The sequence below is a fragment of the Nematostella vectensis genome, chromosome 3 (genome assembly GCF_932526225.1).
Source record: "Nematostella vectensis chromosome 3, jaNemVect1.1, whole genome shotgun sequence".
NCBI classification, from domain to species: domain Eukaryota; kingdom Metazoa; phylum Cnidaria; class Anthozoa; order Actiniaria; family Edwardsiidae; genus Nematostella; species Nematostella vectensis.
In genome coordinates, this window is record NC_064036.1 from 13215360 (window position 1) to 13242096 (window position 26737).

Genomic DNA, 26737 nt, shown 5'->3' on the forward strand with positions numbered 1-26737 from the left:
AGGGACTAGGTATAGAGGGGGGTGGGGGCGAATTGAGTGGATATTCAAAACTCCCTGTTTGGGAAGAATGCCAAAGCAGGAGAACATGTTCTCCGGGTCAAAGTTATGCCTCTTTGTTTTGTATAAAAAAATATATTACCTCGACCTTACATCTGCATCTTGTAATTCAAACCCCTTATAAAATTATCGATGTTGACTCAACGGGTTGATTGGTAACTTGGCATTTTCAGGATATCTTGTTATATAAAACATACCGTAAAAATCCGGTAATAAGCCCCGGGGCTTATACCTTTCAAAGGCCCTTTTTTTTTGGGGGGGGGGGGGGGGCTCATATTCGGGGGGGGGGTTATAATTGGAGGGATTTTTGCGTCTGTGTGAAACATCGACCATTGTCTATAGCATTAAGTATTACAAGGTTCATGGCCCGGTTTTTTGATAAAAATGTTATTCAAACACAACAGACTTTATGAACAACACAACCGTTTAGACTACATGATCGACTCAAAATCGTCAGATCGTTGATCAAACATCGGCTTCGAAAAGGACAATATGAAAAGACTTTGTTAAAAGTCTTTTTTTTCCTTTTGACCCTCAAATTGCCATGGATATTTAGGCACTGCCAAAAGGCGGAGCATTTTTCGTTCAATAACCACAATAGAAAGCTTTACGACTGCTCGCGGCGCTACACTTCACCTGACTGTCTCCTTGAAATACATGGCATTTTCAAGGCCCATACCCAGCCCCCCCCCCCCCCCCCCAACATTTGCGGTTCGCAATGGACGTTTTATTTAAAAATGGCATAAAAGTTTTATATGAACCCCCCCCCCCCCCTTCCCGGAAATACTACCACTTTTTTGGATATCGCTCCAGCCCCCAAGATCAATCTTGGGTACGGGCCTGTTTATATATGTATGGGCAAACTTACAAACAGGCCAGTACCCAAGATTTTTTTAACCCCTTTTGACACCTACCAAATTTGGTTACCATAGGATGTTTCTTTCATTAAATATTTTTTTTTATTTTGATGTCAGAATATTTTTGCTCTTGTGACGTCTTGATACATACTGTACATGACACCTACAGTGCCAAGTTTGGTTGAATACAATGTTTTCTTGGGACGGATAGATGGACGGACATCACATCACGATAACTCATGTCAGTGGGATACCAATATTTGCTATCATAATTTTCTTGTATACCACTTTTTCTTAGGTATGGGGCTGGCTTCGCTCCGCTAAAATTCTGAAGCTGGGTTTTATTCACTGAATTCACTGAGTCGTACCATTTATTGATTCTATTTCTAACATTTTTCTATTGAATGACTGACCCAAATAATAAAAAAGACCTTGTTTAAAACAATTCTTTATAAAATGAATAATTATTTCTTTTTAAATGGCAATAGAGTACTCTTACATAGACATTTCATATATAGACCCCTTGTACAATCCAAGCATGGCATCATAAACAGTTAGAAAAACACCCCCATTTCCTTTCCGAAAGTAATAGTTGCTTGGTGGTTTGAAATTAAATGGCTTTCAAAATTATAATAAAAAATTATATGATATTATAATTATGAAGGGGGGAGGGTGAGCCCAGTACCCCCCCCCCCCCTCAGTCTAAGCCTCTGATAGTGGCATTCCAATTGATTAAAATTGATTATCATCCTATGCTGTAAAAGCTATTTAGGTTCAGTTGCTATCTTTGCAGTCAATTCTCTCTCTAGTTCCAGCTCTCGTTGCTGAGCCTCTAATTTGCTCTTCTCTTCCTTCTCTTTTTGACTCTTGAGTTTCTGAGCTCTTCGCTGCAATGAATAAAGCCCACTCTTAGAAAACCAGCTTTTTAAGAAGTTTAACAGACTATTTTCCATCAGGTACTTGCCCTAGCTCATGAGATGGTATTTCATTTTATCCCATTTTAAGCTGCATTGTCCCCAGTTAACTTAAGGAGGTCAGAAGGAAACCTCAACCATTAAAAGAAAAGGAATTTTTAACCATAAGAGATAGCGAATTGGGTAACGTTGAAGGAATTTTAACCTTAAGAGATAGCAGAATTGCGTAAAAAAATTTTAAACACTCCCTTAGAAATAACAATTGGTCAAATTTTTATACCCTAAGAGATAACAGAATAAAAAAAAATTAAAAACCCCCTAAGGAATAGAAGTTGGTCAAACTTTATACCCTAAAAGCCGGGATGATCACCCCTGTCAAAATTTATACCATAAGAGATGGCAAAAAAAATCCTTCAACACCCCCCCTAGGGGATGGCAGTTGGTTGAAATTTTAAAGCCTAAAAGATGGGACAATCACCCCATCTACTTTTCTGGAAAGTCCCCGTGCCTGGGTCAACTTTTTTTGCAACGCCTTCCCATACTACTGTTTACTCCTCATGTGCGAGCAAGACCATGTCAAATAACAGAATGGCGACTGTGCAGCAAGAAGATGTTGCGGCCGAGGTTTTAAAATTAGCAGACACACTGACAGAGCAAAACAAACATGTCCACACAACTCTATTACATTGCCTAGATCTATCATCTTTATCATCATCAGGATTGTCAACTAATAGCATCAAAACAAAGTTTGCATGTTGACAAAGAGTTCACTGCTTGACTGCCATCTTTGTTTATAAAAGTGCCGCTGTGCAAAGACTAGGTATTAAACTTATGTTGCCAATAGATAACTGCACTAAAAATTATATTGTGTAACATGCCTGTGCCAACCCGTGTTGCACTAAAAGTTGACTTGTTTGACACACCATTATAAATTGATGCAACTGTTGCATGAAAAGTTTTTGTTGCTAGCTGTCCCGTGTTACACTGCCTTTAGTTGGTAGCAGAGTGGTTAGTGTGATAATACTGCAATATATTACTGAAAGCAACAGCTACCTTTAATCTTGCAACTCTTTCGTTGATTGATGACATCTCATGCTTGATTTTGTTCAACTTGATATGATATGCCCGTACTTGAGACAACTTGACAAAACAAGTACAATATGATAAGTAATTAAGTTAGCTTTAATCATTTTAAATACAGAAAAACACAAAACACATTTTATTTAAAAAAACAAACAAATCATTATCATCTACATTTTTATCACTAACTTACGATTTCTGCCAGAGCTTTAGCTTCTTGACTCTCTGCAAACTTGGCATTTTCCTGTTGCATAGTTTCAATAAGAATTCCCTGGTTTTGCCTAAGAAGGAATAGAAGAAAAATTACAATTTCAGAAACCTTCTTTTTTCCAACGTTTATTAAACTTTAGTCACCGTTCTCATATCACAAAGGGACACAAGCCATCAAAACGGGATATATTATTCTCTTCTTACGTCAGCTCGTTAATTTTCTCCTTGGCCTCGTCCATTTCGGGCAAAAAAGCCGCGAGCACTTCGGTTGAAAGTATTTCAATAGCGGCCTCCAAACTCTCAAGACTGGCCCCTTCTTTCTGTTCCTCTGGCTCTTCACTCGCTACTTGTTCTGTCATATTTTGGGCAACTGGTTCCACCGTAGTCCCTAAACTCGCCATTGCGGCGACTGGAAAACGATATACTTTAGATCACATTCCTTTTTAAAGAGACTCACGATAATGAATAGTCCACTTCGGTTCGGGGTTCTTCGGTTCACAATAAAAGTGAGACTTCGTTCGATTTTTGTTCGAAAACAAAACCGAGAGTCGATGTTAGCTCGTAAAAGGAACTGAAACAATAGCATACCTTTTTTGGAACCTCTGACGACAAAATATTGACTCGTTTTCCGGTCATCCTGTGGTACGATCGATTACCCGTGTTTTTGACACTTTCGAAGGGATGCGAGACAATATAACGTCTTTGTAAAAGACCACCCCAAGTTTCCTGTAAAGTGTTAATATGTTTTATTCTTAACCAAGTCGAAGGATCGCCTTTCACCCACTGGTAGTGAGTATTTCATGAATGCTTTTATCATTTTCAAAACTAACTAATGTGTTCAGTTTTGTCTACGTGTTAAAGTGCCCCTAGCATCAAATTCCAGTAACTTGTTTTTAATATTTACTTACCCTGAGATGAAGAATAGGTAGAGAGTTTTCATATGATTTCAGAAAAATTCTCGAAATTTGACCACGGGCAAAGATACAAGCGTTTAAAAACAGCTCTTCCTTTTCACAAGTTGACCCCATAAAACAAGCCTGCGTGTGGTAAGAACAGCGGGTGCTTGCATCAAGCTAAAATGTACAAGGAATTTTCTAAATGAACGCTTTTTAGGGGATGTTAGCAATTAAAAATTATTCGAACAACTTTTTGTTGTGAAAGAAAAGAACTAGAAAAGGAAGAAAAAGAAAATTAAAGAAAACGAAAAACAAACAAAATTGTAAAACATGCGGGTAAGAATTGAACCGCGGATCACAGCCTTACCAACCTCTCAGTCAGTCTCCAGTCAATCCCAGTAACTCAAATATTTTCACGATTGATCACCTCTCATTGCTTTGTGATGTGTATTTATTCAGAAAAAGCGGTATTTCTAGCGTTTGAGCCGTTGAGGGTTCCGTGTTACTATATACCTATAAAAAGAGGTAAAGGCAGACAGGCTTTGGAGACATGCGATCAGATCAAGCGGCCAGAATTGGAGTAGGTGTCATCTCGAAAATCAACCACCACAGTACGGTAGAATATAAATATCTCCATGTCCCCATTCTACCAGAAAAGGCTAAGTTTTTACACATATTGGCAACCCAGAGACGATAGAGGAATCCGTGGATGCAACATTCGAATTCAATTTGAAAGCGTGGCTTGAATTAACCAATCAGCGCGTCGCCTCACCGACAGCATGCATCTGGTGACAATTAGCGTTGCATCCACGGTATCCTCTATCGTCTCTGGGTTGCCGATATGTGTAAAAACTTTTAGTAACGCAGAACCCTCAACTGCTCAAACGTTAGAAATACCGCTTATTCTGAATAAATACACATCACCAAGCAGTTTATTGTCACCTTTATTCTAGGATATAAGACAATTATAGGACAATTACAGGGGGTGATCAATCATGAAAATATTCGAGCTAGTTACTGGGATTGACTGGAGACTGACTGAGAGGTTGGTAAGCCTGTGCACGGATCGAGGTATTTGTATTCAGGCGCACTACCCATTGGGCCATCGAGGCAAATGGGAAACTTCAATGAAAAGAATAAGGTTTTTATCTGGTACCTGTTGTAATCAAAGCATCAATTCGAAAATTCGTGAAAAGACAGAACTCATTTGAAAAATTAGAGACCTTAGAATGAATTTACAATTTTGACACAGTGTTAAGTTCTAAATAAGCTTTTTCTCAAATAACTATAAAAAAAATCGCAGTGGCTAAGGGGTAGCTCAGACTCTCAGTTTCCACTTCCAGTTTACAAAGGGAATGTTTGAAGAAGTCTTGTCTCCTTGCGGTATGTCAACAAGAAATTCTAAGCTTTCTTACTGAAAAATAGACAATTACAGGGCTTCAGGAATTAGGCACTTGTGAGGAAGCCAAACCTTCTTCGCAGATAATAAACTAAGCTGCAACCCCACGATAACTGGAATAGTGCATTTCCACTCTCGATTTGTTGATTTCTCTTCTAGAGGGCATTAAAATTAGCAACAAATTCAATACTGCCAACCAGGAAGCTCGTAACTTGGGTGTTATTTTTGACATTAATCTATCCATGTCCAGTCACATAAACAGTGTCTGTCGATCAGCTTGGTTACTTGGTTGCACAAGTTAGAAAGTACCTAAACAAATCCAACACAGAACGACTAGTTCATGCTTTCATCTCTTCCAAGATCGAATACTGCAACAGCTTGCTATACGGTCTTCCTAAGACTGAAATTAGCAAATTTCAAAGAGTGCAAAACGCTGCGCAAGATCTGTGACTCTGACTAAGCGCAGAGATCATATAACCCCAATCCTATGGGAACTTTATTGGCTTCCGGTTGAAAAGAGAGTAATTTTCAAAATTCTTCTGCTTACTTTCAAAACGCAAAACGGCTCTGCCCCCCAATATATATGTGATCTTTTTAAACCTTACGTTCCTAGCCGGTCCCTGAGATCAGCCAATCAGGGACTGCTTACTGTTCCCTGGTCCCCCACCGTAACTTTATGGGGACAGATCTTTCTCTATAGCCACCCCTCAATTATGGAATAACCTTCCATCTGCTATAAAAAATGTTTCTAACGTGTCCATTTTTCAGAGCCAACTGAAAACGTTTCTCTTCGAATAAAAGAAATAAAGACAATTTGAGAATAAAGACATTTTAGAAATTTATAGTTCTTTTTTCTCATCTGTTACTTTCCTATACAATGTAAAATTTTATGTTCTTTTATTATACTTATTTTTATTATATACATATATACTTATTTCATTTACATATATTTCACTTTTACATTGTAAACACACTGAGGCGTAAGCAAAATGCGTCCAAAGAACTGTTATTATTATTATTATTATTATTATTATTATTATTATTATTATTATTATTATTATTATTATTATTATTATTATTATTATTATTATTATTATTATTATTAAGTAGACTACTATATGAAGACTCGCTCATTTGTTTATAATACTGCTATTCTTATAGTCGTGTGCTGACTTTGATTAAATTTTTCTGCAAATATTTTAATAGTTACTTACCCAGCTAGGTTTTATGATGCAGATAAGAACAATTGATGGAAGTAAAATGCACATTAAGCTTATTAGCTTACATCTCAAATATCCTATGATATGTACCATACTTTCTTTATGATTTCAGGAGCTTCACCTGACTTTGCTGTAATGCTTCGTAAGAGAAAGATGGAGGAGGAAGATATAGTGTTGGTCGCGAAGGAGCTTTTGTCTGAGAAAGAATCTGCTGAGTCAAAAGAATGCTCATCCCATTGGCCAAGAAAAGACCGATCGCAATGGCTTATTACTCTTATGGCTTCAACAGCATCCATTTATGTCACCAGAATCATAATGCCGCTGTGTGAGCCAACACTCGCCTTAGATATGGGCTGGAACAAGAGAGAATCAGTAAGGATAGCATTTTCCTTGATCAGATGTCCAGAGAGAAGGTTCGGGAGGGGGAGTCAGTAGGGGTAATAACACAAAGTTTCCAAAGTGACCCCATAAACCCCTTGTATCCCCTTTTAAGCAACCCTTTTCAAAGAAGTGACTCCATACAGTAGCTTTTAGCCCTAAAACTTTTGTTGAAAATGCTATAATTATCAACTTCATCAAATGTATGCACCCATTCAACACACACATGTTTCAAGATATAATTTTTATTATTATTCATCCATATTTCACTTTTATTGTGTTTCCAGGGCCTGGTTTTGTCATCTTTCTTCTGGGGTTACCTGATCACCCAAATTCCTGGTGGCTTTTTGAGTGATGTGTACGGAGCTGAGCGGCTATTATTGTGGGCCGTTACAGGCTGCTCACTCAGTACATTAGTTATTCCACTTGTTGCCTCACAAAAGGTCACCTCTCCCATCACCCTTGTCCTCATATCAAGGCTAGCACTTGGCGTCTTTCAGGGTACAGTCATTTTCTTGATCCCCCTGGTCCCCCTGGCAAGGCTAGCAAACTTAAACCACATAAAAATCCTCCAGTATTCAAGCCTTGAAATATCACCACAATGCAAATCAATGCATGTTGTTGCAAACATATATTTGCTCTTCCCAAATGCAGAGTATCACCTAGAAAGTAGTCACAGAATATTATGATGAGGATGGTCAGTGGCAATAGTGTAGGTCTATGATGGTTTTCTATATGTTCTAGGTATTTATTACCCATCACTTTACAGCTTATTGGCCAAGAGTTTGCCAATAAGTGAGCGGTCATCTTGTAGTGCCTTTGCACTAGCTGGAGGCCCTGTTGGGTAAGTATGTTGTACTTATATTAGCAATAAGACAGGAAGACTTGTGTAATGCCATGTTTCTTTGTAATAAGGCGTAATCCTTTATTATGCAATGACGACTAAAATGTGAAATACTATTAATCATGTTTAATTTTATGCATGATGTGTAATCATCTATCCTTATACACATCCATTATGTGGTACATCATCCATCATGTGTGGCATCATCCATCATCTGTGACATCATCCATCATGTGTGACATCACCCATCATGTGTGACATCATCCATCATGTGTGACATCATCCATCATGTGTGACATCATCTATCATGTGTGTCATCATCCATCATGTGTGACATCATCCATCATGTGTGACATCATCCGTGACATCACCATAGTTGACATCATCTATCATGTGTGACATCATCTATCATGTGTGACATCGTCCATCATGTGTGACATCATCCATCATGTGTGTCATCATCTATCATGCGTGACATCATCTATCATGCGTGACATCATCCATCATGTGTGACATCTTCCATCATGTGTGACATCATCTATCATGTGGGACATCATCCATTATGTGTGACATCATCCACCATGGTTGACACTCATCTATCATGTGTGACATCATCTATCATGTGTGACATCATCCATCATGTGTGACATCATCACCATGGTTGACATCATCTATCACGTGTGTCATCATCTATCATGTGTGACATCATCCATCATGTGTGACATCATCCACCATGTGTGACATCACCTATCATGCGTGACATCATCCATCATGTGTGACATCTTCCATAATGTGTGACATCATCTATCATGCGTGACATCATCCATCATGCGTGACATCATCCATCATGTGTGACATCAACCATGTGTGACATCATCCATCATGTGTGACATCATCCATCATGTGTGACATCATCCATCATGTGTGACATCATCCATCATGTGTGACATCATCTATCATGTGTGACATTCTCCATCATGTGTGACATCATCCATCATGTGTGACATCATCTATCATGTGTGACATCATCTATCATGTTTTACATCATTTTATTTATGTGCCATCATCCACAATGGGTGACATCACTTTTGAGACATTATGGTATTGATATTTTTGTTCTCAGGGATTTCTCTTTGTTTTCAGCTCTCTTGTCATTGGCGGTCTTGGCTCCTTGGTGCTAGCTAGATGTGGCTGGCGCTGGGTCTTTCTATCATTTGGTTCAATTGGTCTGCTATGGGCAGTCTTATGGAAGAAGATTTTTATTGATCATAATTCACAAATGAATCCAACTTATTCTCCATCCCACACAAAAAGTGAACAATCTTCTGCAAGGAAAAATGTCCCCTGGGGGAAAATCATAAGTGAACCGGCCATATGGTAAGCATGGAGTTTTTAGGGTGTCTTTGGGTTTCAATCACCTCTTGGAGGTTGCTCTGTCAAGAGGTGCTAATTGATTTGTTTGTGTTTTAGGGCTGTGGTTATCGTTCACTTCTGTCACAACTGTATGTATTTTACTCTCATTTCATGGATGCCAACATATTTTCACGAAAACTTCCCTGAATCTCAGGTACTAGTTAAATTTAAAAATGCGTTGGTTTTATTTATTTTTTATTTTTCATTTTTTACCTTTATGTGCTGTTTGAAGGGCTGGGTGTTCAATGTTGTTCCATATATTGGGAACTTTGTTGGAAAACTTGGTGGAGGCTATGTAGCGGACAAGATGATCAAGATGGGTATGCATTGGAAACCTTTATTTAATAGAAGTAATAGTAATAAGGATAATGTTTCCCAATTGAGACAAATTCATATAATGGCTATTCGTCCTCTGGGTTAGCCACGAAAGAGAACAAGAGAGCTAAAAGCAGAAAAGCACATCCTTTAAATTGTAAATGAAGCGTTAGGAGACAGGAAAATAGATTTGTCTACTCTGGAAGACTGGAGAACAATAAACAAACTCAACTTACTTGCAACACCAAATTTAAATCCCGAGCTGAACCCAGAAAATGACTCCGAGTTCGGGACAGTAAGCAAGAGCCTATATGCGATTATGGAGTCGAGTTGTGTGACTGTTGTTTGTGCATGCTGTGATGTCATTCGTGGAAAACAGAAGCACAAAAGAATGCTAGCTTTTGAACATATTGCACACTATTTTTTAAACGTTCACAAAATTCAGAACATCTTTAAGCCTTGAACTAAGCACTTTATATTGATACTTGGTATTGTTATTTTTACAGGCTTTTCAGTAGCATTTACAAGAAAGTTTCTAGAGGTAAGATTTCAATAACTCTCTGTGGAAGTTTAAAAGACTACATGAGATGGTTATGTCGTCCTTGTTGCTATCCTTAGTACAATAATACTATTATGTGTTCATGTAGTAGATTTCAATGACTCTCTGTGGCATGTTGCTCTAATGGAAGTTTAAAAGACGACATGAGATGGTTATGTCGTCCTTGTTGCTATCCTTATTACAATAATACTATTATGTGTTCATGTAGTTACTTAATTAGTTAATCTCGTGTAGAATCTAGGCACTAAGTACTGCACACGCCGTTCTGGCAGTAGACTTTCTCTAAGTCGCTTTCTCAGAGTAAACTGGCAGGCGCTAGCGTGTACCTTTATAATGACCCCTTTAGATATCGAAGTAGTTTTTATCTTTTCTAGACCCTCGGTACTTGTGTTCCGGCACTAGTGCTTCTGAGCACCTCGCAAGCCGTTCATTTCTGGCAGGCGCTAGTGTGTATGTCGATGGCGTTGTGCCTGTGTGGGGCATCCACTAGCGGCTCTCTGATGAACATACAGGACCTCTCTCCCGGGTTTGCTGGATCTATCTCCGGTGAGTGTGGCGAATATATATCCGCGTTTAGCTATGTGGCAAATAATTATCTGCGGTAGTTGTGAAATATCTATCTGCGGTAAGTGTGGCAAATATCTATCTGCGGTAAGTTTGACAAATATGCCTCTTGGAAGACGATCTAAATTATCTGGAAATGTTATTTGGCAAATGTGCTTTGAATTCTTGAGAGACATTTATCTATCAGTCCGCGACGAGTAATTAAAATGTGAATATGGAATTCATTCAAAGGCAACGGGTATTACCGCCGCATTTTTTTTGAATGACTGGAATTATTTTTTTTATTTCCTGACCAGGTGTTGTCTTTACAATTAGCGCAATCCCAGGTATGTAATAATCTCACGTTTACCGAAATCGTGTTTTTTAAAAACATTCCTAGTAACACAAAAGAAATGGCAGGGTAGCGATAGTGCCAACAGTGTGGGTATCGATGGCATTTACCCGCAATCACAAAAAAAGGCTACTACTGTCCCTCATATACTACTTACTTGTGTTTGGTTAGCATTCATAGTATTGTCGGTACGTTGTTTGCAAAAAAGAACATTCCCGTGTGTTTGAGTCATCTCGTAGAAGAACCTGTAAGTCATTGTGTTGACACTTTACCGCACGCTAAACTCAACTAGATGTTTGCCTCTCTCCCCAGGCGTCCTCGGTGTTTACGCGACCGGGTATATTCTACATGTCACTAACAGCTGGACCACGGTGTTTCAGCTGACCGCAGTCATTTGTACCGCGGGCTGCGCTGTGTATAACGTCTTTGCCAAAGGGCATAAAATACTTTAATGGGGATAAGATTAGATTTGTTGCCATTTTTAATGATAAATTGCCAATTTATCTTGCATTTATGAATTTTTTGGCTTTTGGGTACCTCTTTAACTTCTGGTTATTTTATAAATGGTACAGATTCCTCCCACTGGAAAGTTTTCGTAAAATGTGGAATTGCTTGAGAGGTAGTCCACTTTTACCGGGGAGACCAGAAATTCAGGAAAATCGTGATGATGTCACACATGATGGATGATGTCACACATGGTGGATGATGTCACACATGATGGATGATGTACCACATGATGGATGATTTACAGTTTTCCATAGAATATCTGACCGAGGCCCCAATCGACCACTATTCCCCAGGACCCCAAAAGTAGAATTTCTGGGTACAGAAGCAAATGGTACATACGTCACTCCGGAAATTCTAAAAAAAATTCTAACCATTATGACAACCCCAGTTTCCGCCAGGTATTTATGGCTTATTGTCTGAAAATAGAAATAACGAGTCTGTTGATTGATTCATTAGTTTAAAAAAATTTAATCAAATAGAAGATCGCTCTAAGCACGAGAGATAAGCATAAATAAGATGCACCTACATATTATTTTTCACCATTTTATACATTAATTTTATTTCAATGAAGGTGAAGCATACATTCCGTTTAATAAATCAATTTACATAGGGGCAATAAAGGATAAATGAACATACATATGTACGTTATGTTAGAAGATGTCTTATACAAGTGTGATAAAGGCTCGAGTAATCCAGCGAGTTATGGCCTCTTGGTAGTAATGTATTGGTATGAATAGACTCGTGGTGAACACAAAAGCTAGATGGAACTCGACACCAGCACCTCCTGAACCTGAAGAATAGAGAGACTCATTTTTTAGCCCCCGCGTGACAGTAGATGAAGTGGCCGTTGAGCTGTTCTTATATTATGAACATTTTAAGACTGAACATTTTCTTACGAGTTTTCTTTAATTTGAACTATGAAATCTCAATATGAACGAAAGGTTTTTGAGATGAATCATCCAATGATTAATACGTTGTTTGGGTATCACAGTGTCATGCGTAAAACACTTTGCAGCACTAGTATGCTTACCAGCGTCACTGATGTAGATAGAGCCCTCTTTGTCTGCCAAAACCTTGCGCTTTTCGGCAGGTAGTGCGTTCTTCTGTGCGTCTGTCACTGCCATAACTTGAGTGACATCTAACCCCTGCAGCTGAGTCACAGTGAACCCCTGCAATAAGGAGAGGGGGATAGAGATGATTCGAGAATAAGAAGAGGTCGGTGGAGATTATTCGAGAACAAGAAAAGGTGACTGGGGGCAATACGGGAACTTCTGATTGCCTATTCAAGACAAGAACATCAACACAGATCTGACTGATAACCGTCCGCGTGATCATACCCACGTAGTGTTTTATAATAGTGACGTCACTAAGAAAGGAGGAGGTACTCACCACGAACAGATCCACAGGGATCTGACCGATGGCCGTCCGCGTGATCATACCCACGTGGTCTTTTCTAATAGTGACCTCACTAAGAAAGCTGAAGGTACTCACCAAAAACAGATCCACAGGGATCTGACTGATGGCCGTCCGCGTGATCATACCCACGTGGTCTTTGCTCAATGACTTGAGCTCTGATGTCGTCATTCCACCTATGAAGTAACATGCTTATTAGCAACAAATCAGAAATTCTTGACCCTCGTTTTGACGCTGACTCTCCTGCGGTTATCTACAGCCAATTTAAAGGGACACAGAGGACTACGTCACCAAGCGTAACTTCCATACGTTGGATCGAAGATTGAAAGAGAACTGCGTGGTTATATATCGTACGCACCTATAGCCGCGCCTGCTTCTCGAAGCTCATCCGCTGACCAAGTGCTGACAGCTCCATACACTGCAACCGCTTTTTCTTTTAATTTCTCCATCTGAGCCTCTGACCAACCGGTAAGACTGCCCATCGGTGCTATGGCATCACTGATAATAATATGTTGAAAGTTAAACGACTATCTACTAAGGCTTCCTTGGTTATGGATCTGGGTCATACCCGAAGGTTGCTGAGCTGATCTGGCCGATTTCTGTCGGAGTCATGGCGAGCGCAAAGTTGTTGAGTGAGGCGAGCTCGTCTCCATTGAAGCCACTGACTTCTTTCGACTTCTGTGACTTGATCTTTTGCAAAGCGCTGGTGAGCTGAACACAGACAATCGCAAGATTGAGGAGGTATATTTTACTCCTCTGAGAAAACGGAGTAGTAGCCTTCCGTTGGAGCAAAAGACATAGAGCTAACACTTTAAACGTCGGCGAGTGTACTCCTGTATTTACAGGCGCAAAACATCCCATCTCAACCTTGTGTTGATTTATTTCACAGGGGTGACGTCACATCTCTTACCAACTAAAGGAAGCTCGAGCAGGGCCTGGGACCATACAAATAACGCGCGTGCTACATGTGCACACTCACTTGCTCTAGGGTGAAACCCGCTGAATCAGATGTCTGCAGGGGCTGGGATCCCAATGATTCAATGACGTCATCAGTGGAAAGAGGCATCTTGCCTATATCTGTAGCGGTAAAGCCAACGACCACCACTCCAAGTCTATGAAGCTGATCGGAGGTGAACTGCGCGGGGTCGCTGTTCCACGCCTAAACAAATTTCAAAGGCGAAACTTGATTTGCAAAAGCCCTGATTATAAGTTAGTATGAGCAGCATAAGTTCTGGCGGTACTTTTTCTAATCTCAAACTAAATTGGTCGGCCAAATAATATTTCTAGAATATGTCCTTAACTCACACCAAAGTGAAAGAGGTAGAATGATGTGTACGACGCAAGTATTATACATTATAATATTATATGTATTATGCTATAATTTTTGCGTTTAGGGCACTGCTTTGGGGCTCTTTCAATCCTCAATGGATTTTATAGTTATCTAGGCCCACTCCCTCCCCCATCAATGCCTGCGATGGGACGTGAGGTGCAGGAGTAATCTTTTCTCCTTATGGATCTCAGACTTTCCAGCCAAACCCCAACCCCCATTACCTTAGCCCTTCTACTTTGGGGCGGTTTGGGTTGTGGGGTGTTAAATTTGCACAGCCTTTATACCATCAGCCAATGAGTCGGACTTAACTGCTTTGGCTCTCCTCGCCCATGCTTGTAGCTGCTCCTGGCTGAAGCCGGGTATGGAAGCCACAGTAGAGGCGGCCTCGTCATAGGCTGCTGCATCCACGCTATCGATTTCCGCGATGGTCAGGCCCATAAGACTGTTGCCCATAGCGATCAACTCGTCACCAGTCTTGCCCGACATGTCTAGGGAACGTGTCGCATTATGTGTAACCTCAACAGTTGATTTAAAGAACACCAGCTACAGTTGTTTGACAAAAGGTTGTCGTGAACCGGCTTCGCGACAAGCCCGCATGTAAGCATGAGTAAAATTTACTGAAGCGCCTAGCTGCATTTATCCACCGCATAACTTCAGACTTAGACACGGTAGCGGTGGCTAATATATGCTGCTAGAAGTTTTAGTGGTTTTACCATGCTCGAGGATCCAGCGTACTTTGGGAGCGCCCGCAATGTAGGCTGGATCCTCGAGCATGTGGTTTTACCCATGCTTACATGCAGGCTTGTCGCGTAGTCGCAAAGCTAGTTCACGACAACCTTTTGTCAAACGACTGTATACATACATCGGCACTAGTCGGGCCACTGACGAAACGCTAGCACAGACTTGTTCGCCAACAATAGACATTTCATTGTTAGAGTTTACCAGCATATAAAATAGCGGGTTCGCTTCATACAAACTTCATCGGCAATAAACTGCAGGGCGACTGCAGTTAGCAGGATTACCTCTCCGTTTTCTCTTTGCAGACGTTGCTCTTTCAAGTAAGCCTTCGGCTTGTTCCTTGTCGAGAGGCAAGGTTCCTAAGTAATCGATATTGCCTTCAACCCGCTCCTACAAACACAGCAAAACAAAATAAGATAAAGTGAAAAGAACGTTTTCATTTTTTTACATAAAAAACGCTTTTTAGGAGATGTTAGCAATTAGAAAATATTCGAACAACCCTTCGTTGTGAAAGAAAAGAACTAGAAAAGAAAACGAAAAAAAGACATTGCGGGTAAGACTAGAACCGAGGATCGAGGGATTCAAATTCAGGTGTGCTAACCGATGGGCCATCGAGGCAAAGGGAAACTTCAATGAAAAAAATAAGGTATTTATTTGGTTCCCGCTGTAATCTAAGCATCGGGTCGAAAATTCGTAAAAACGGAACTCAATTGAGACCACAGAATGATTCAATTAATCTACAATTTTAGCACAGTATAAAGTTCTAAACAGGCTTTTTCTCAAATAACTTTAAATAAAATTCTATCTACAAATTTTTCCTATAGCGATAAAAGTATTTGATTCGTCGCGAACGAAATAGAACGCTCATTTTTTTAAATGGTTCAATATTTCATGGAGTTAGCAAAAGAACTCTAAATTTCAAATTAGATTAATGTTTGCGGTTGATAACAGTTAAGAATTGGAAATATAAAACTTTAAAGATTTAGAGTTTTCAGGCTTTTCTTTGATCAAACGATAATTGATACCCAACTTGAAGAAATTGATTCGAGACCTTATAATGATTCAATCCAATTAGAACTGCGTCCATGCTTTTGTTTACTCAAAAACTAATGTTAAAAAAATTTTTAAGCACATTTTTCCTTAGAAATAAGGGGAAATGCAGTAGTTAAAAAAACACACACAATTTAACTCCTATGTCGGAAATATTTTATTGATAATTATACAGATTATCATACTGAATAAGAAAAATAATGGCATTGCTCTGGTAACATGGTAAAACAAGGCCCGAAAATAATAGAAAATGTGCCCTTCAGGATTCCTGAATCAACGAGGAACGCCTGACGCTTTCGTAAAGTGGGGTCACTTTTCGCTTGAGAGTGCGATATTATTTACATGTAAATGCTGGCAAAACCCCACGAAAACCCGTCGTATGGCAATAAAACTTGGTATGGTTTGTTTTCAAGTCCTAAACTTGATATATTGGTATAAACCCGGAAATTAAAAGTTAATTAATGTGTGGTGAATTTGTTTTAGTCAGGTAAGGTGGGAATAAGATAAGGGTACGGTGAAGGGAGACCAAATATAAAATGAGATTAAATGTGAGGTAAGGTGAGATGATGGTAGAGGAAAAAATATAGGATAAGAGTGCAAGAGTAGAATGAGCTCGAAATTAGTGTTGATCTCACCTCATTCATTTTGAGAAAGTCCTGTTTTGTGAATCCCGCAAGGATTATTCCTAGGTCATATATATCTGTGTCTGATAACAGCGACGGAGCATCTGCAGCCGTGCCAACGCCTCTAAGGATCAATATTCGGCTAGCTTATAAATCCGAACCTACACGCACGCAGGGATTACGATTGACGATTTGCTCAAATTACACATATCTTATGACAACAGCATAGACGGGACATGATGAATGTTATTTTTATAAATTGAAAAATAAAACATTTAACTGAGCCACCATATTGCGATTGGTTCTTGAATGATTTATTGCTCATTAAGAATAAAAAAATCATTAAGTATACACTTATTTGGCAGGTTAAACGCTTTTTGACTAATAAATATTCGATATTCGACGCTTAGTGCTTGCTTTTTTGTGTGATTTTTAGCTCTCTAATAATATAACACATTCCATTTTTTTGAAAATCCATGAGAAATAGTGCCCGAGTGCAAACAAACGCAAGTTCAGGTGCGTTTTAATAATGAATAGCAGGTAATCGGATTCGGATTCCAAGCCAACTTGGAATATGATCAAAAAGAAACTTAGAATACATAAAAGGATTACATAAAAAGCAAACAAGTGTAGAGAATAAATGCAAAAAGAAAAAACATTTTCGGCCACGGATGTAACTGATATTTGATTTCGCTTGTCATTTTTGCTAAAATCAACACCTTTGTCTATTTCGGTATTTTAAATCAGGTATTCATATGAATTAATAGGTTTTTTTCACCCCCAGAACCAGACAAGCACCTGCTGAAGGATATTTGTTTATAAAATAGATGGTGTTTTTAATAAAGCAGTGTTTGCGTGATTAATACGAGATCCTTGTTTGGCTGATTTATTGCGCACCATAAACTCAAGGGATGAAAGTTACAAACACATTCCCAGAGCTGAACTGATGTTAGAGTATGGCCGGGACATATGAACGTTCGCCAACATCATAGAAGTTTCCATAGCTACCGGTTTAAATATCGAACATGTTAGCAAGGTGGTACATAATTCGGCAACGAGTACATTAACTTCGAGTGCTAATGGTTAGAATAACACGGGGGTCAAAGAATATGTTGACTTGAGGATCCATCGTGCAATGAACGACAGCTCGTCCATTGCGTGCTCAAGCCACAAGCTGGAGGTGGGTATCCTACTGGCGGTCAATTGCGTCTCGGCAATTGCAACCTCCTTGTTGAATACCCTGGTCATCATGGCAATCTGGAAGACACCGGCCTTGCACACTCCTTCGCGTTATCTCCTCGCGAGTTTGTCCATCCTGGACCTCTTTAATGGATGCGTCGTCCAGCCAGGGTTCATTGGTTACTTGGCCCTTCTCTTTGCTGACTGGTGTGATACGAAATACGCGTTATTAGTGACCCTTCATCGGTTGGCGTACTTTTGCGGTGCGATGTCCCTTTATGTAATGGCCCTGATGGCTCTCGATCGCCTATTGGTCGTGAAACTTCTCGTGGCTTACCGAGTGGTGGTAACAACGAGACGAGTACTTATTGCTGTATCTGGAGCGGTTGTGATCAAGGCAGTAATTTATTCCCTCATCCCTGCTCACTTCGAGATACTCAAATTAGTTGGGTACATATTCTCAGTGTTGTACCTGAGTGCAATCATTGTGTTTTATGCCATGGCTATAGTATACCTTCGAAGGCATTCCTCCCTAGTTAGTCCAACGGCCTCTGATGATCAACCCGCTGGCGATGAGGTGTTTAGCGTCTGTAAGTACCGTAAGAGTTTCGTAACTATGGTTATCGTGCTGGCGTCTAGTCTCGTTGCGTACGTACCAGTGCTGTGCTTTTTTGCTGTCGTGCGGGATCTCTCCCTGACACGTGTTCTAGACGTTGTACGAATGCTGTTTGTTGAGATACTGACAGCGCTCCTGACATCCCTCGTGAACCCCATAATCTACTTGTGGCGTATGAGAGATCTCCGAGGTGCGACCAAGTCAATTATCTGGTGTCGCGACTAGGGTTACGTGACTCGTGAATCCCATCATCTCCTTGTGGCGTACGAGAGATCTCCGAGGTTCGACCAGATCTATTATCTGGTGTCTCATAAACCCTATAATGTTACGGGCTTTCGCGGGTCTGGAACCAGGGTAATTATAATAAGAGGGGTACAAGAAACATGTGACTCACCGGTAGGCATCCTTGGCCTTCGAAGCAAGCGCTTTCAGCTGATCCTTATCGAAGCCTTGGACTTGACCGATGGAGGAAACGGCACCTTTAAACGCGTCTGCGTCTAACTGGCCGATCTCCTTTGAAGTTAAACCAGCTCCCAGGCCGCCCATATCAAGGAGCTCGTCGGACGTAAGCTGTGAAGGTTTTAAAATACTTACAAGCCCTCGCGCCCTGGCCTAAAAGAAAAAAAACAATTGATTTCACACAATAACTCGCACTTTGGCCTTAAATAAAATAACAATCGGACTTTACACAAGTTAAGCAATCAACTGCCTCGACAGTCAAACGATACGCCAGAACCATTGAGCGACAGATGCTTGCAACTTGTATAAATCTCAGGCTACGTATAGTCTCTCGTTAAAAGCACGCCAGTAAAGCGTCATCAAGTCTGTGTTATGTACGGATGTTTTAAAATGGTCTTACTTGCCGCGCACAAGGCAACCGATGCTGAAGGATTAAGGCGTGAAGCAAGCCCGTTAATGTTTTGTAGATAGTAAGCATGTAATTTTTTTTAGTAAGCCCGATACCGTAAATGATCTAATCAACGCCCGGCACGTTTATCAAATTTCGATGGTCCGAGAGGAGGCGTTTATTAGGGTGGGGCGTTCTTTACAAACTATAAAAATATAACAACCCACGTGCAATGGGGTTCTAGTCTTAGTCAGGATCACGTTAAATTAAAGCCTGCGTAGCAAGCATTTGTCATTATATAACAGGGGGGAGGGCTGCTATGTTTATGGGGAGAGTTACAATTTTTTGAGCGCCGATTTGGGGGAGGGGCCTTACCGGTTAACATAAGAGAAAGCATTTTTTTTCTTGGCAAAGTACCTAGTCTTGTTTATAGTACATCACGGCATCGTAGCAAGATTGCTAATACAGTCATAAAATCTTATGGTTCTCCTGGTTGAAATTGTCGTACGTATCTCACTGCTAGACTATAATTTTAATAAAGTAAACCGGATATTTTAGGGGGTCTCCTCTAAGCATATCCCGTTGTCTCAATATTCTCTACCTGAATAGGTTTTACACTCCCTTTCGTGAAATAGTGTGGAATCGACCGAAAGTTTACATGAACGAAGTTAATGGATTTACATTCTTTTTGTTCTGGGGGAAGGCCTTAATTTTTGGGCCCTTTTTGGGGGAGGGTCAATGGGGAGGGGGGGGGGCAAAGTTCGAACCGGAAAAAATTCAACTAAGCAGCCCCCCCCCTTCCCCCGATAAGTAATGACCCTTCCCTTACCGAAATTCCTATGCGAAGAAGGCCTCAAAGGAACAATGAACATCACAACAACTCAAAGTGTTTGAAAATATCATTTTTTAGGCTGGGAGGGAGGGTAGGGGGGGTGGGGGTGGGTGGCGTTTTCAGAGAGGGACATTCATTTCAAACTTGTAAGCTTGTGGGGGCATTTATTAGATAGGAGGCGTTCCTTAGATAGGGGGTGTTTATTAGATCATTTACGGTAATGTTTTTTTTTTTTAACTTGCTCACCAACAGTTTCAAAGCGCTGCGTGTTTTCTTAGTGATGAGGTCTCGCGGTAACCCTGTCATATCCGCCTCACTCATCTGTCGCACCGCCTCGGCCGAGATGTCTACTGAAAGCGCGTCTAACTCTTCTGCAGTCAGTTCCACCGTCAGGTTGCCGAGCACCAGTAGCTGATCCTCTGTCATAGACGAGAAATTGCTGGGCGTTTCCAAGAACAGTTGCCTCTTGTATTGGCTCAGTATCATTTCCCTCTACAGGCATAAGCAACGCGTCAATGCACCCTAAGTATAATTCCACTAGACGGGCGTAAGAAACGCGTCAAAAACATTCTGTATCATTCCACTAAGTATCATTTTATGTCTACATGTCAAGGACGGCATCAATTCCTTCTTCTAAGAGACCGCCCAGCGAGCAAAGATTTCCTCCTTTGGGCGGATGTGAGCTTCTCTCATGTGCAGTGAATGGAATTAATTTTCGAGAATTTCCTGGTAATGCTAACTCACCTGTCCTGCGGTAAATCCACCGCGTGCTGCAAGCATCTCCAAGACGTCCTCGAACATGTCATTGGGAAAACGCTGAAGCAGTTCTTTCCACACCCCTATGAGCAGACCTTTCAACTTCCTTAAACACATTTGGAAGAGAGTATTATCGTATGGTAAGGCTCCGGTAAGATTCTGACTACAAGTACAGAAATTTGCAAAATAAGCTAAATTTCTCACCCGATGTTCTCAAGGACCCATTTAGAGGCGCTATCTGCCGGGTCACCCCAAAGGTTTCGAACCTTTTGCAGAATTTTGCGGGCCTGGGAGAGTTTCCATGTCAACGCGTCCCTTTCTGTGTCATCAGTGCCGTTAGCAATGCTTGTTCCCAGTCCCAGCTCCGCCTCGACATCAATGCTTTCCAGATCCTTGAGGCTGAAGCTTTTAATAAACGAACCAACTTCGAGAAGTTTAAGCGTGCCACTCTCTTTTGCCTAAAAAAAACAAAGAAGTTGCTTGGGTTTGGCAACAATCTTCAATAATCAGAGGAGATGTCGCAGAGGCTGTAGTCTACCAACCCCTGGTTTCCAAGGTAGGGAAAATGGACAAAATAGACATAAGAAGCAGTATTGCCACACACCTTCTTAAGCATGGCCCGCTGCTTGGAAGGTGGGACGGTGCGGTCGCCCTTCATCGCCTTGATGGCCGACCGGACGGACTCACCGGACAGATGGGCTAGGTCTTGTAGTGGTAGACCACTGACCAATGGACCAAGCGTCTGTACAGTTGACTCATTCCACGAGGAGGGCTTCAAAGCAACAATGAAAACCACATTAACACAAAGTGTTTGAACAAAATACAATCAAAACCACGTTTCCAAGATAAGATTTTAATATGTTTTGGGAGCACCAGGTGCAAGAATTCGGCTGAGTACTTACATCTCCGAGTGATTCTTTGAGCTTTTTCGCGAGCACTCTAGCCTGCAAGGTAACCAAATGCACTCGATCAAGATTAGCCAGTCAGGGAGGTGGAGGGCACTCAGATTTCTCTTAGAATACCTGACTCCGGGAGAAGGGGACTTGCTTCAAGTCCTCTACGGACTCCATGACTGCTTCCGTGGGCAGATTGCGCAAATCTTTCGGTTTAAGACCCCGTAATATTCCAGAAGCGTTCTTGATAGTATCTGCTGTCCATGTGTTTGGGGAACCCAATGCTGTCTTCACCTTACGGGCCATCTTGCTCGCCTGAAAAAAAAAAACACCAGGAAATCTCACCAAACCGTGGTGCAGCTTATCAAGCACTTCGTCGTGCTAAACTAGCCACAAACATTTATGACCCAGCCAACATTTAAAAGGACTTGAATGTGAAACAGCCAATATACGTGCCAAAAAATAATAATAATTCGCAAATCTCTTATAACATCATAGTACTGATTATAAATACGATGATCCTGACCTGCTTTTTTGATAGTGGAACATGACTGAGCGTGCGCAAAGAGCCTCTGATAGCGTCTGCATTCAAGCTGTCGATATCTCTCATGGTCAGCCCTTTTGTCAGATTCCCAAGCCTAAAACACAGCATGGCAATTACAAGGCTAGCACGGGAAGTGCGTTTGCATCCTTTGTCGAGTGGAGACGCGGCTTCTTTTGACCAGGGTATAAATTTGGACTTATTTCGAAATAATGGAGATAGCATTACATCAAGGGAATGTGTCATGGTGTTGGAATCTACCTGTTGAGATCGTCTGCAGTCCACGATCCCGGCGAGCCATAGCCCTCACTGCCGTCCTTCAGCTTTTTCATTAGCTCTCTGGCACTCTTTCCGTCCATTTCAACAGTTGCAAGCTCCCTTATAGCCCCCTTAACCTGCAAGCATAGACCTTAACTTGTCATCCACAATATCTCGAATAAACGCTCTGACATAATTTGCTTAATTCAGCCCCAAAACCTTCTTCGTCGTGAACAATTAATCTCAACATCCTCTACCAACAATATGCTGCGGTGCCAATCAATCTGTAGAGTCATCAAGAGTTTTAATTATAGCTAGAGTTGTGTCTCACCGCAGTTGTTGACAGTTGTTTGATGTCTTTGGGCTTCATACTGGGCATAAACGTAGCCATCTTGCTGAGTGTGTCTGCCGTCCACCCGTCCTGTTTACCGTACGTTTTGAGGGCACCATTCACAAGCTCTTTAAGTTGGCCTTTGCTAAGATCCTTTACACCCGCTTTGCTGATCTCTTCAATGCTAAAAAAAAAGTATTTAATGATCACCACATACGTCATCGTCATCACTATCACGGTTGTCTCATCATCACCACCAATACCACTATCATTTTATTACCATCATTCCTACCATTATCCTCACATCTACCATGTACAGGGACGGGCGTGAAGATGGAGAGGAGGATGGGGGTTTCAAGTCCAATTCTGAAGAAACAGGTTGGGGTGGAAAAATTTAATAAGTGTATTTTTTTGTCTTAGTTGCCTCAGTGATACAGTAAAGTGTAATCATGGAATTAAATCACTCTTTCAACATGCCCAAACCATTACTGGCAAAGTGAGCAAAACTAAACTTATTTTTGTAATCATGGAATTAAATCACTCTTTCAACATGCCCAAACCATTACAGGCAAAGTAAGGAAACTAATCTGTTTTCGAGGAGGTATTTCAACATCGTGATAATAATTATCATGATGATGGTAATAATAATGACAATATATCAAAAGTTCTGTTACTTGTGCCTTTTCAAATGTTGCTTTTACGACATTTGCTGGGTCCCATATTCCACTAGGCACCAGGCCCTTGGTGCTACTACCACCATCATAATATTAATCACCATCGTCATATCGTCGTCATTCATTCATTGTCATCACTTATAATATCACATCATCACGACATTATTCACCATCATATGTCACTTATCTTCATCATAATTGCATCATTATTTATCATCATTATTCATCATTTATCATCATCACAACTTTTTCATCATCATCATATTATCATAAGCGTCACATCATCATTTATCATAATCATAAATCACATCATCATCCATTGTCATCACTCATCATCAACACATCATCATTAATTATTTATCGCTTAGAACAGCGATGTATAAGCGCTATATAAATGTTATTTATTTATTTATCATCACCTTATTATCATAAGCATCACATCATCATTTATCATCATCATAAATCACATCATCATCCATTGTCATCACTCATCATCAACACATCATCATTTATTATCATCACCTTATTATCATAAGCATCACCATCATAATCACTAATCATTCGTCACTCTAGATGATAATAATATTTTTATTTATAAAGCACTAGAACTGTGTGTACATATTCTAGATGTTGTATGACTAGCACTAAAAGCATCAAGAATTCTCTCTTATATGTACCTTGCTTCAAATGTTTCTCTCCCAGCATTTGCCAAGTCTCGTATTTCACTAGGTACCAGGCCCTTTGCCAAGGAACCCAATTTTTTCACATCATCCGCTGACCAAGTTGATGGGCGACCTTTTTTCTCCTTCATGATTTTGACAAAAACCTCTTTTTGACTCAGGGACAATTCCTCTGTTGAATTCTATAAAGAGAAATAATGTGAACTTTATTGCAATACCTCAGCCATCCCCCAAGAAGTGATATAGATCTTAGCTTTTTCTATCTAGCTATTCAGTATATTCAAGTACAATTGTTCCAAATAATATTATGGTTGCTTTATCATAGTCTATTCAGGAAGCCCAGCATATGAATAATTGTATAATTAAAATTCCTTGAGCATTTATTTTGTCTACTATTATCCTGTCAATCTATCTGTAACAACCTGCATGTCCTGTAGCATATCCTCGAACTGACTGCTGCTCATTGCATGAAGTACTTTCTCCACATTCCTTGAGGCAGCCCCTCTTGTGAATGTTTTAGCCAAACTTTTCAACTTGTCCCTTCCCATACCCTGAATAGCCTCTGTCTAAATAAACACAACAGATCATTGGAATAAAAATAGATACAAACCTTAAAAAAATAGAAAATAAAAAAATTTAAGAATAAAATGAAATGAAATAAAATAGTTAAAATAAAATCCCCCCTCCCCCCTGACATTTTGATATGAGAATTGGAATCCATCAGAAGATCCATCATGATCCCAAAATGAACCTTTATGGACTAGTTGAACCTAAAGCTCTTGGGTCACTCTTACCCCAATATTTGCAAAAACAGAAACTGGCAGCTTTTCAATGACATCATCAGTAACATTGGTAAAGGCACTTGCCCCTCCAGTCTCCAGCTTTGTGCGCATGTCACTTGGAAGCTCAGAAAAGGCATTTTTGACTCTGGTTTATAGACATAAAATGACCATCATTTTTTTATCAAACAAACCATAATTTCACAACAATAATGTTGCTAAGCAAGTTTTTTCTTAAAAGATTTGCCAAGAGAGACACATCATTTTATATATTAGAAATTACAAATTCTGCTACAGGTTTCTTATGAATCAAGATTATACATGGTCCCTTTCACCTTTTGTCTTTTTCTGCTAAGGTTCTCATATCCATAGAAGCTGTAAATAGAAAACAAATCTTAGTATTTCCAGATTTTGTGCTCACTCTCTTGATTCTGATTGGAGAATGCTTTACATTGATAATCATGCAATCTGATCAGCTAGCTAATTAATGAATAAGCTAGATGTTTGATTCTATACACACAATGCATATTTGGCCTAGGGCAACAGTATACTTTATGGACTTGATGTATAACTAAACACATATTGAATAAGGTTTTTGAGATATCCGGAATAAACCATGTCTCGCCAAGTGGAAATAGTCTCAGCCTTTGGCATGATTCCATTTGTTTCAACATTGATTATTCTCGATATCACAAAAACCTCATCCAATGATTTCTTGTTTTATAGATTATGACAAAAAGCTTTTGCTGCAGTAGTCTTTGAGCGCACAGGTCTATTGTACGGCTAATAAACTTGTTCTGCCAAATGTGTAATGGTCTTTTGGATGTTAAGATTGTATAGGATATGGTAAAAGACGGTAAAATTTGACCTTACAATTGAGCATCAGATAAACGATATTGCGTTATATTTATTAAGTATCTTCATTTAATTTTTTTGCTTCAGCTTGTTTGAGAGGTTTTGGTTTTCAAGCGATAAGAGGCATCGCTACGTACTCTGCAAGTACCTATACTTTGTCATTTCTTATCTCTTTTTTCGGAAACAAATCACAAACGAGAGTGACACTAACCTGAGAAGGCAATCAGCCACGTCGTGGTTATAAAAGCAATGGTTGTGAGAGACATATTTTCGCTGGATGAGCCAGGAAAATGCAATTTCTTGCAAAGAAATAAACTTTTACACCACTTCAACTTTGGCTTTGGGCTGACGTCATCTCTGAAGCAAAAGCGTCACGTGACAAGCAGGGCCCACAGCCAACCCAAATCTTTTAAAAGTTTGCGTCGATTAGACAGCCTAAATTGCAAACTTTCAAACTTTGAAAAAAAGAAAAATAAGTACTTATGGAAGTAAGTATTTATGTATGGAGGGAAGGGGGCGGTAAAAAATACGTCAAAACTTACGAAATTATCTTTTATTAATGATTGCAACCAAGAGAGTATGTGCTCTCTTGGTATGCAATCTACAAGGTGTTATAGCCAAATTCGTTGTTGCGCGACCTCCCAGAATAAAAAAAAATCCTTTATTCGTTGGGAATAGCGCGAAGTCAATCAAATTAAACAATCAAAACCAGACAAACCGCCCCAAAAGCTTGTGTCTGACTAGGCGCTATTTCCAAACGAGACAAGGATTATGGATTCGCTGAGGTCGCGCACAACG

General features: G+C 40.1%; 3 protein-coding genes across 9 annotated transcripts; 1 reads left to right on the forward strand and 2 right to left on the reverse strand.

Moving 5' to 3' along the window:
* Positions 1-1267: 1267 nt before the first annotated feature.
* Positions 1268-3652, reverse strand: LOC5518708 (biogenesis of lysosome-related organelles complex 1 subunit 6). Its single transcript, XM_001638606.3, has 4 exons — positions 3323-3652; positions 3102-3189; positions 2882-2968; positions 1268-1801 (listed from the first exon to the last, which is right to left on the reverse strand). Exons 1-4 carry the CDS (start codon positions 3517-3519, stop codon positions 1679-1681), a joined length of 495 nt encoding a protein of 164 aa, XP_001638656.1. The 5' UTR covers positions 3520-3652; the 3' UTR covers positions 1268-1678.
* A 96-nt stretch (positions 3653-3748) lies between these two features.
* LOC5518665 (solute carrier family 17 member 9) lies at positions 3749-12179 on the forward strand. Of its 4 annotated transcripts, none has more exons than XR_004290328.2 (11): positions 3749-3907; positions 6746-7005; positions 7299-7512; positions 7756-7855; positions 8999-9232; positions 9326-9422; positions 9501-9588; positions 10090-10124; positions 10501-10688; positions 11003-11032; positions 11610-12179. XR_004290328.2 is itself a non-coding variant. In XM_001638542.3 (11 exons), the coding sequence occupies exons 2-11, from the start codon at positions 6769-6771 to the stop codon at positions 11487-11489; spliced, it is 1347 nt and encodes a 448-aa protein (XP_001638592.2). In that variant the 5' UTR covers positions 3749-3907; positions 6746-6768; the 3' UTR covers positions 11490-12179. The 4 variants fall into 4 exon arrangements, 2 of the variants coding, with proteins under 2 accessions (XP_001638592.2, XP_032219365.1); XR_004290327.2 differs by lacking the exon at positions 11610-12179 and adding an exon at positions 11350-11547; XM_001638542.3 differs by having other exon boundaries at positions 10517-10688; positions 11350-12179.
* LOC5518710 lies at positions 12074-26281 on the reverse strand. Of its 4 annotated transcripts, XM_001638607.3 has the most exons (24): positions 26151-26281; positions 25420-25459; positions 25100-25232; positions 24728-24871; positions 24303-24487; positions 22952-23135; positions 22624-22757; positions 22348-22459; positions 21951-22136; positions 21831-21872; positions 21533-21700; positions 21133-21386; positions 20917-21034; positions 20419-20664; positions 18888-19105; positions 16711-16822; positions 15310-15415; positions 14597-14775; positions 13937-14116; positions 13526-13668; positions 13316-13455; positions 13036-13133; positions 12575-12713; positions 12074-12334 (listed from the first exon to the last, which is right to left on the reverse strand). In XM_001638607.3, the coding sequence occupies exons 1-24, from the start codon at positions 26203-26205 to the stop codon at positions 12207-12209; spliced, it is 3444 nt and encodes a 1147-aa protein (XP_001638657.3). In that variant the 5' UTR covers positions 26206-26281; the 3' UTR covers positions 12074-12206. The 4 variants fall into 4 exon arrangements, 3 of the variants coding, with proteins under 3 accessions (XP_001638657.3, XP_048581273.1, XP_048581274.1); XM_048725316.1 differs by lacking the exon at positions 26151-26281 and having other exon boundaries at positions 25420-25888; XM_048725317.1 differs by lacking the exons at positions 24728-24871; positions 25100-25232; positions 25420-25459; positions 26151-26281 and adding an exon at positions 23244-23317 and having other exon boundaries at positions 24303-24427.
* Positions 26282-26737: the final 456 nt, after the last annotated feature.